At 36.8% G+C, this 10,989-nt stretch overlaps 1 protein-coding gene across 1 annotated transcript; it reads right to left on the minus strand.

Moving 5' to 3' along the window:
* Nucleotides 1-3,999: 3,999 nt before the first annotated feature.
* LOC146955975 (uncharacterized) lies at nucleotides 4,000-5,577 on the minus strand. The gene is made up of 2 exons (XM_085748997.1): nucleotides 4,135-5,577; nucleotides 4,000-4,020 (listed from the first exon to the last, which is right to left on the minus strand). The coding sequence occupies exons 1-2, from the start codon at nucleotides 5,575-5,577 to the stop codon at nucleotides 4,000-4,002; spliced, it is 1,464 nt and encodes a 487-aa protein (XP_085605123.1).
* Nucleotides 5,578-10,989: the final 5,412 nt, after the last annotated feature.

Genomic DNA, 10,989 nt, shown 5'->3' on the forward strand with positions numbered 1-10,989 from the left:
TAAAAGCAAAAAGAATAAATGGTTAAAATGAAATAAAATAAAATAGAATTGTAAAATAATATAAAAGTGATAAAAAAATGTAATAAAATTTAAAGCTGTCGAAACTTCGACTGAGACGACTAAAACTCGCAGTGTTTTTAAAACACGAACAAAACTTTTTAAACAGTTTAATCATACGGACAAAAGGAATTTACCTAAAAAGGTCTATTTATCAAAGAAATGAATAAAAGACTTTAAAAGCACGCGTAAAAATTTAAAATGTCTAAAAAAACAAATAAAGCGATTTCAACCAGATAAAGCGCGAACAAAATTTTACTTGCAAGATAAAAGACTTTAAATTATTAAACAACGACTGAAGAAATTTTAACTGGTTAAAGCGAATAAAAAAAGAAATTAATCCGTTTTGAAATATAGACAAAAATGGGTAAAAACAGAGCAAGGTGGTCAAAATTTGGGGTATGACAGATGCCCCTATTTAAGTTTCTTCGTCACGAAGATTTGAAAGAAGACTTTTAAATCGATGGGTCGAAGAGACTTAAATACTTAAGTACACCAAATTTTGACCAGCTGAAAAGCTAAGAATGCGATGCTTATGAATATAATGATATGAATGCAAACGATGCAAGTATGAATGCAAAGACGACAAAAATAAACTAACTGGGGAACAAACTGATAGGTCACTGGGGAGAAAAGACTGTCTATTACCTTTCTGTGGTAAAGACGAACATACAGAAGATAAAGCTTGAACGGAACATAAAGCTCAGACGGAAGATAAGGCTTGGGACGGAAAATAAAGCTTAAGACGGAAAGTAAAGCTTGTCCATTACCGACAGCCCGTGGTAAGGACGAAAGTACAGAAGATAAAGCTTGTCTATATTGATTAGTATTGATGAAGTGATTATTGGATGAGATCTACCATTTGAACACAAATTGATTGGTGACATTTATGAATTAAACACCTTGAGGATGACCTTTTTATGTATTGGATTAGTGATGCCTCTTGAACACAAGCTGGGGACGACATATTAAGGGAATGATAGGTAAACACAAGTTGTCCGTGGTTTGGGGACTGACAATTTGAAGAAAAATAAACGTTTGCGAGAATCCACTCGGCTTTTGACGAAATGTTTGCGAGAATCCACTCGGCTTTTGATGAAGGGTTTGCGAGAATCCACTCGGCTTTTCATGAAGGGTTTACGAGAATCCACTCGGCTTTTAATGAAGGGTTTGCGAGAATCCACTCGGCTTTTGATGAAAGGTTTGCGAGAATCCAATCGGCTTTTTAAACATTTGCGAGAATCTACTCGGCTTTTGATCAGAGGTTTGCGAGAATCCACTCGGCTTTTGATAAGAGGTTGGCCAGAATCCACTGGGCTTCATAAGAGTTTTGCGAGAATCCACTCGGCTTTTGATAAGTTTGCCGGAATCCACCGGGCTTGGTAAGAGTTCGTCGGAATCCACCGGGCTTACAATGAATGACATCTCTGGACTAGACACACTAGGGTAGACGCTTTTATGAGATACAGTTGAAATAAGACACGAGGTGGTAAATGCAATCATGTATAAATGATATTTGTATGCAAGCAATATGTGCATGAATGTTTATATGCATGATTATATGTATGAATGAATGTATGAGAATATGAATGTAAGAATATATGACTGTATGACAGGTGAACTTGATGAAACAAAAGAGGATAGGTAAGATGAGAGATGGATTGACACCGCAGTACAAACACTCGGCAATCTTCATTGGGGATAACATTATTGGAGATGAGTTAAACACTGTCAGGGTAAAGCTCAAACTCAGACCACTGGTGGGCGAACAACCCATAACCACACCACTGAAGGGAGAATGCCCCGTAATCAAACCGCTTGGAGACAGAATGCCCCATAATCAATCCTCTTGGGGAAACAGCTCATCAATCAACAATTTGGCAGAAGTCGCCATCTCTAAGGGATAAAATATATTAATCAAGCCACAGATGGGAGACACCGTCAATTAAACCATAGGCAGGAGTCGCCATTCATCAAATCACCGGCAAAAGTCGCCATTTCTCAATCAACCATTCCAGCAAAAGTCGTCACTCGTAAGCCAGCACAAAGTGCATTCTTTCCATTTGGCCCACTTGAACTGTGATACCTCTGTCTTTTTTCATTTTTTTGTATTGTTTTTTTTTTTTTTGAAAGTCCCTAACTTTTGCCTGGATCGCCCTTTCAGGTTTACAATCCACCGAGAGTATATATATTTTTTTTTATGCCCCTAATTTTTACCTGGACCGCCCTTTCGGGTTTTCAATCCACCGGGACGCTCATTTTTGGCTTAAGCCGCCCTTTCGGGTTTTCGACTTAGCGAGCTCTTTTTCTTTTCTTTTTTTTTTTTTTTGACAGAGGTCATCTCCCAGCTTTTTGTCATGCTTACCATGCAGAGTTTAACTGTCCTTGAGACGAATGTTGATGTATGTTTCTACTACTCATAAGTTCAAAGAAGATGCACCTGTTGTTTATGCTTTTCAAAAGACATTACAAAAAGATTTTTTTTTTATTTTTTTGCTTTAGGTATTCGCATCAAAAATAGAAGAAAATTATGCAAACAGAATAAATGAGAATTTCAAATAAATGGGCACAGGCTCAAATTAGATGTAAAGGAGTGGTGACCTGCCAAAGGCGTGGTTCCAAAGATTTAAAAAAGTTTGGAAAATGGTAATCATATTGGAAAAGGTACATTGAACACGATAACCGCTATGCTCTCTAACAACTTTGAATTCCACTGTTCCGAGTCTTTGATTTTGCAGATGCTTCGTGTCGAAGGTCTTTTGACAGCTGAAATGCCCCAGATGAGTCATATCTGTTATGATGCAATTACCTTGCCATGAGTTGGCGGTCTTTTGACGGCTGAAATTCCCCAAGTGAGTCATGTCCGACCAGATGCAGTTACTTTGTCATAATCCTTAACTTTTGCATAGGTCGCCCTTGCGGGTTTCAACCTATCAGGATAAGTACATTTTTTTTTTATCATTTTTTTTTATGTCTCTAACTTTTGCATGAACCGCCCTTTCGGGTTTTCAGTCCATCGAGACGCTCTTTTTTGCCTAAGCCGCTTTTTCAGGTTTGCGACTTATCGAGCTTTTCATTTTAACAAAGTATTTCTTGACTGCAATGGCATTCACAGGACATACAAGTTTGTCACCATTCTTCGTAATTAGGCACTCCTTTGCCCCTGGAATCAGGTAACACATTTTTAGCACAAAGCCACTTTCTTGACTTTCACGGGGACGAGCCTTCTTTGTCAAATACTTGCTTTATCCTTTTGACATAACTGTACAGGGCACATTGCAATAACACTTTTAAATTCAATCCAGCTTAGCTTTCATTGGAATTCCCGTTGACAGAACTTTGACCTCCATGTGGGGCATTGCTTTTATATTGTATATTGAGGGATGGTGGGGGGGTTGCCCCTGTTAAAGTGTGCACTTGAAGTACATATCCCTGCAGGCAGATGGAAGCATCTCGTGCCAGTCTTTGTACATGAAAGTCCTCTTCTGGACAATCTTTCTTGATACTTGCAGCTTCGACGGCCAAAATGCCCCAGTAGGCAATATATCACATTTAGGAAACTTTCATCCTCCTTTTCTTCAGTTTCGAACACAGAGAACTCAAAGTCGAGAGAGAGCATAGGGTTAAAGTGTTCAACGGGTTTATTAATGCATGATTTGATTATTGATATAAACATTATGATTATGCAGGTATGTGAAAATGATTTAAAGAAAGAGAATTTTTTTTTGGTTTTTTGTATTACCATTTTTCCAGAAAAAGCACAAAATAAAACAAAGTCGAGATCGAGACGACCTTTTAATTAATGATGAAAATACATAAAGCAAAAAGCCCTAAACAAGTTCACTTCCGTCTCGGGGGGGACGAAAGGATTTTTTTTTTTTTGAAAAACATAAAGCAACAAACAAACATATTAATTAAACAGATGAGTAGTAAAAATAAACATCAACGAAGACCCAGTTGCAGCTAAACATTCCATGTAACAACATTAGACGTCAAGATCCGATAACGGATTAGCTTGCACCTTCAAATTCAAAACTCTTCAAAAGGTATGAGATTTTTCTGGATCAACTTCTGAACTATCTTCTGCAATGCACAACAGTGCTCAATATCATGTCCTGGTGCCCCTTGATGGAAAGCACAGAAGAGGTCGGGCCTGTTCCGGGCTGACAATTTTGCTGGCACTGGCAGAGGTGCCTTGGTATAGACCAAATTCCTTTCAAGCAACTTTGGAAGCAACTCCGCATACGTCATGGGAGTAGGATCAATCTGTTTCCTTGAAGTCCGTTGTCGAGGCTGTTGTTGATATTGCTGAAACTGGGGTTGATAACCCGAACTTTGCAGAGCATTTGTGACAGGCATAACAGCGGCAACAGGGTAATAAGCCGGATACAGTTGTTGAGGCTGACTCTCCTCCACACTCATTTCCTGGTATTCCTCCTCTGAACCATTAGTGGGAACAACTTCTTTGATCAAATGTCCTTTTCGAACCCAATCTTCAATACGCATGCCCGCGGTCATCATATCCGCGAAATCGCCAGATGCACTTGCAAGCATATGCTCAAAATAGAACGGATCCAGAGTTTCCAGGAAAATATCGGTCAACTCTTTCTCTTCTAGACGTGGACGGACTTGTTCGGCGACATCTCTCCATCGTTGGGCATAAGCTTTGAAGGATTCATTATCATTCTGAGTCATGGACTGTAGTTCCTTTCTGTTTGGGGCCAAGTGCAAGTTGTAGTTATACCGCTGAACGAAAGCCTCACACAAATCACTGAAAATTTTGATATCATCCTTGCTCAGACTCATATACCATATCAGTGCGGCACCAGTCAAACTATCTTGGAAACAGTGGATAAGGAGCTCATCATTGCCTACTTGAGCAGACATCTTTCTCACGTACATTATCAAATGAAGCTCAGGGCAAGTGTTCCCTTTGTACTTATTAAAATCGGGGACCTTGAATTTGGGTGGTATAACGACATTAGGAACCAAGCAAAGGTCATAAGCATTTTTCCCAAACAGTTCTTTCCCACGAAGAGATTTCAATTCCAACTGTATTCTGTCAAACTTTTCTTCCAGTTCAGCTATCCGGTCGTATGCAACCACATTTTCTGAGCGATGGATGGGTCTAGGGCCCTGCTGAGTAGTATGAATCAAAGGAGCTGAATAGGTCATAGAAGCTTGAGGGATCAAAGGGCCCGATTGAGAGATAGGTGTTGTCTGTTGCACAAAAGGAGCTTGAACCTTAGAGATACCAGGACGGAACACTTCACCAGAACTTAGAGGTGTACTCCAGAGATAACCTTCCAGCATAGCATGTTGAGGAGTACTAGCAAACACTGTTGAAATCGGGGTAGTGGAGGCAACCGTCTGAGCTTGAGTGCTGCCAACTGGAAGAGATAATGGCTGACTCTGTGCAACCGTCATCAAAGATACCAAGTTCCTCAAAATCTCATTTTCGGTCCGAAGGGTTGTCATCTCTTCACAAAGCTTGTGGTTCTCTTGTTCAAGATGATCCATTCTGATTTGCTCGAGTGTTGTAGGTGCGAGTAGACTGATAGATTGACCTTTTGTAGATAGAGACAAAGTATGAGACACATACTAGAAACTATGAATGCAAAATGATGCATGGTATGTTTATGCAAAAATTGGATGATGATTTTTCTTATTGAAGGATTTATCAAGGTAAATTGTAAACATTGCAGATGAACATGATTTCCTTTGAAGATTTGTAAAGATATTGCAATCGGTTTCCTTTTTAAGAGGTAAGAACGAAACCAAGGACAAAGTTCTTCAACAAAAGCAAAAGCTTAGTTCAGATTTTTTTTTTTTTTTTGAAACTGTATTGCTTGATGTTCATTCTTACAAGGTCCATTCCTTTGATGTTTACAAAAATCTTGGCTAAATCCTTCAATATTTTTTTTTAATGGATGAAAAAAAAGGTTTATGGATGAATGCATGTATGTATGCATGGTTATGCTAGAATACATGATGAGGTTTAAGGTATACAATGTTGGAGCTTAGGGACAATAACGCCATTTGGTAAGGACTATGGTTTCCATTTGCAAAAGTGACGAGGGTTCTACCAAGTTCCCAGAGTTTTCAACCACTTACGAATTTTATCGGTTTACGAAATTACTCTCGTTCCAATATCGTCCGTAATAAAGTCTCGTCTGAGTGTAGTATCGCGTATCAACTAAATCAAGATTGACTCAAGATTAGCCACCGCACTACGTCCTAAAAAGGCCAAGTGGGGTTAAAGGTAACTAAAGGTCCTCAACTTTTAGCGGTCACTTAAAAATGAACATGTCGATCACGAATACTCATGTCAACATAGTATATCTCTAAGATCCCTAAGTCGAGTGGGGTTATCACATGTGCCACAACCAAAATTCACTCTTGGCAGGACACTATGATTATACCACCATCCTATCCTAATGTTTCTCTCAAGTCTGGGTTTTGGACTTGTCTCACCACTCACGTTAAAAATAAACGAGTAAACACGTATTTACAAGGTAAAAAGCACAAGTTAAAAAAGAAGAAAGGTGGGCTTAACCCGCGTAGGATCCCCAGTGAAGTCGCCATTTTTGTAGACCAAGATTTTCGGGTGTCAAGCCATTGATCGGACTTGAACCTTCAATCTACCGGACTTGATCGGACCAAGATTTTATTCTTGCTCGATTTTATTTGATCGATTTGAAAGGATTAAAGCCTCTGCCTACGTACCCTTAAAGGGATCAAAACCGTCGTAGTTCACTCTTATAAAAACATTTTTGTGGGTTAGGTTGATTTTAGTTTGATTTTTGAAAATGATTTTTAAGAAGGGTTGCGAGACCTCAAGGCATAGAAGAATAAAATAGAAGTGAGGTTGTTTCATTTTATTTGCGAAATTTAGTCTAAGTTTAATTAAAGTTCAATTAGGAATTTTGATTAAGAAAATAAAGGGAAAATCACTTGGATTTGGATCCAAGGTTTATTAAGAAAATGATTTGACTTTTGCTCATTTGATTTTTGGGATAAAAAAGGTTTTTTCTAACTAACGGAAAGCTAGCGTAATAACGTGAAACATAAAGCGAGCGTAAGGCGATAAATAAAGTGATAGTGTCGGTGCTTGTGTCGGTGTGTGCAATTACTACATTATTACATACCATCCTAGGGGCATTCTAAAGCAAGAAATAAAAGCTCAAAAATAAATTACATCAAATGCCTAAAATACACACTAAGATATTGGAGAGTAAATAAATTGCAAGAAGAAGAAAAATGCAAGAGATTATGCTAGGATTAAAGCAAGCAAGATAAGAAACGTAAAAGCCTTGCATGGATTACCAAAAGAAAACATGAGGTCAAAATATTAAAGGAAAGCATGAAGTATGAATTGAAATATTAAAGCAAAAATTGACAAAAGATATTGTGGAGTAGAAACATTTAAAATGCATGAAATAAAACTTTTTAAAACGTTAAAGCAAAATGAAAGTCATGGAGATTAAAGTATTTAGAATGCTTGGAGCAAAGTCCCAAAATGAGTTTAAAAATGCATGAGATGAAGTAGTTTTTAAAGCAATGCATGAAGTAGAAATTGGAATATTAAAGCAAAATTAACACAAGATATTATGTGGTAAACAACATTTAAAATGCATGAAATGATTTTTGTTTAAAAGCCTACATAGATGATAATGCATATGGTGGAAATTGATTTAATGAACAAACCATACAAGAACGCGATGCATGACATGAAAAAAATTGTTTGAACCACAATGTATGAAAGCATAATTAACATTAAACAGACTTCATAGTAAGATGATGCATGAGATGAAAAACGCATGGAAGTATGAATAAAAATTAACATGTAAGGAACAGAGGGAGGTGCAGGCAGCCATGAAGAGATGGCGCAAACAGCAAGCAGCACAGGGGGTTTAAAACAAAAGACAATGGGCTGGGTTTTCCAGCTAGGTCGGATATGGAGTTAAGTCCATGGGTTTGGGTCATAAAAATGGGTTTGGGATGTGGATAGTATAAAAGATGTTTTAACTAACAAAAAAATCAATCAGGCTTAAATCACCTTCACACATCTCACGTTCTTCTTCTTTCAAAAAAAAATTGCTCACTTATCTCTTTACATGAAATAACCAGTACCCCCATTGCTTCATCTTCTCAGGCGAGTTTGAGGATTCCGGCACGGTGGCCGGTGGTGGCACCACCGTGCCGGAGCTTCGCAACTCCGCCAAACTTGAAAATTTTCACAGTTTTAAAATCCTCTTCCCATTTCCAATTCATTTTCAACAATAGTTTTTCAAACCAAACAAACAAAACCTTTTAGATCTAACATACAAGTTTCAAAAAAATAATTTCACCTATTCTTTGTCCATGCCATAAATGAAGCTAAAACCAACAAAACACCACAAGATTCATAACGTTTGAACGAAAAGGTTCAAGGAACATTACCTTAGGTTCAGATCGGAGATGAACAAACACGACGGATGACTTCAGCCATCTCTTGTTCCGGTTCGGATCTGGTGCTTCTCCGCTGAGCTTTATTATTCGGTTCCTTCTTCTTCTTTCACGTTTTGCCTCTTTGTCCAGATTCGGTTCATTCAACTTCTGCTTCTCTTCACCGGCTTGATCTCGTTTTTGATGATGATGATTCGACCTTGTGAATGTGTTTGTGTGTAGATCGATTTGAAGTTGTTGTTAGGTTGTATGAACAATTGAAGATGTTGTTGCGGAAGTTAGTCGTGATGATGGATTTTTGATGATTTTTTGATCATATTGTGTTTGTGGATTGACTGGATGTTAAGTGAACACGAGAAAAAAATGAATGTGCATTTTGCTTACAATTGTGCTACTGAAAAAATGAAGAAGGTTGCTGGAAATTGCTTTGAGTTCATAGTGTTATTATTCTTTGTATGTTGCTCTTGAGAAAAGGAGAAGAGAAAATGGGTTTTGATCCATCTTTCTATGGCTACCAATTTGGAATGTTGTTCATTTTGAGTTTCTGTGCCGCTGGGATGTATGAGTGTGAATAGTGCAGCCTCCTTTGCCAATGATTGGCACCACTACTTATAGTAAAAAAACTAGGTTATGAAAGATGAATGTGCTAAAGACCAAGTTACCCTTGAAGAAACTTGGAGACAAAGGAAAGAATTAGATGCTTCTTGGACCAATTAACAAAGGACACATGGACTTAAGACAAAACAAGTTATTAAAAAAACAAAATAAAAATGACATTAAAAGCAAAAAGAATAAATGGTTAAAATGAAATAAAATAAAATAGAATTGTAAAATAATATAAAAGTGATAAAAAAATGTAATAAAATTTAAAGCTGTCGAAACTTCGACTGAGACGACTAAAACTCGCGGTGTTTTTAAAACACGAACAAAACTTTTTAAACAGTTTAATCATACGGACAAAAGGAATTTACCTAAAAAGGTCTATTTATCAAAGAAATGAATAAAAGACTTTAAAAGCACGCGTAAAAATTTAAAATGTCTAAAAAAACAAATAAAGCGATTTCAACCAGATAAAGCGCGAACAAAATTTTACTTGCAAGATAAAAGACTTTAAATTATTAAACAACGACTGAAGAAATTTTAACTGGTTAAAGCGAATAAAAAAAGAAATTAATCCGTTTTGAAATATAGACAAAAATGGGTAAAAACAGAGCAAGGTGGTCAAAATTTGGGGTATGACATATCCCGATGATCCAATTCTCGAAATATCTCAACCAGATCTCCATAATATTCAGATAAAGGCCTTCCATTCTGTCTACCAGTAAAAGCCCTTTGATTCAATGCAAAGACATGCAATTCATCACTTCCATCATAGAATGCCTTCGACAAGGCACTCCATATTTCATGGGCAGTAGGTATACGTAAATACCTTTTCATGATTTCAGGTTTCATGGACATCAATAGCCATCTCTTCACTTTCTGATTTTCAGCATACCATTTCGCATACCCATCATTAGTTTCGGAAAGTTTCTTCATTTTGCCCCTAATATAAGAGAGTTTTTCTCTTTCAGCAATATGCATCTCCATCAATTGTGACCAAACATCATAGTTTAATTCATCAAGAACGATTCCATCATTAAAAACGCCTTCAGATTGAACCACAAACTGGAATTAATTTTATTCCAGATGCTTCAACATTTTTTTCATTGTTTTGTGGTTCACTCATTTTGGCTAGGGTTTCGGGATTTTTTTTTTTTTTAGGTATCGCTCTGATACCAACTTGAAAGAAAGAAGTATTTTATTATTGATACTTTCTCAATTAAATCAGATGGGTACATAGCATCAATATATATTGTTACAAATAAGCTCCAAATTAGAAGTGAATTAGCATATCAGAGGCTATAAATCAGGAAAACAAAATAAAACATACAACTGTACAATCCCTTGATCTAAGGAGATTATAGAGAGAGATATGGAGATAAAATCTCAACAATTTTGATAGGGATTTTGTTGGCAAAAAAAGTTCTAAGTTTTATTTTTTTTGAGAGAAAAAAAAAGTTCTAAGTTAAGAAGAGTTGATAAGTGTCAATTTCACTTTTTAATATACCTTTAATGACATTTATTAATATGAAATGATGAAAAACATATGAATTCTCCTAATTTGTTGTACTTGTTTAGAACTTACAAGCTTTTTTTTTTGAAGAAAGAACTTACAAGCTTTTACTATAAGAATAGTTGTTTTTACATCTTTCCTTGTGTTAGTAGGCTGAAGAGACATAAACACTCATGGATGGAAAACAACTGAAGAGCTTTGAGCCAAAGGAATGAAGAAACATGATTGTTGTCAAATGGCTTATCAAGCATGAAATTGTTGGGCGATTCGGCCACAAAAATTTGAGATATGAAAGATGACAAAATCGTTTAGCGACCTAATCAACCATCTAAGTATAGTGATTTTTAGAAGAACATCTGAATTTATTTCAT

The sequence above is a fragment of the Medicago sativa genome, chromosome 1 (genome assembly GCF_051527215.1).
Source record: "Medicago sativa cultivar Bolivia chromosome 1, Bolivia_mono, whole genome shotgun sequence".
Classification (NCBI taxonomy): domain Eukaryota; kingdom Viridiplantae; phylum Streptophyta; class Magnoliopsida; order Fabales; family Fabaceae; genus Medicago; species Medicago sativa.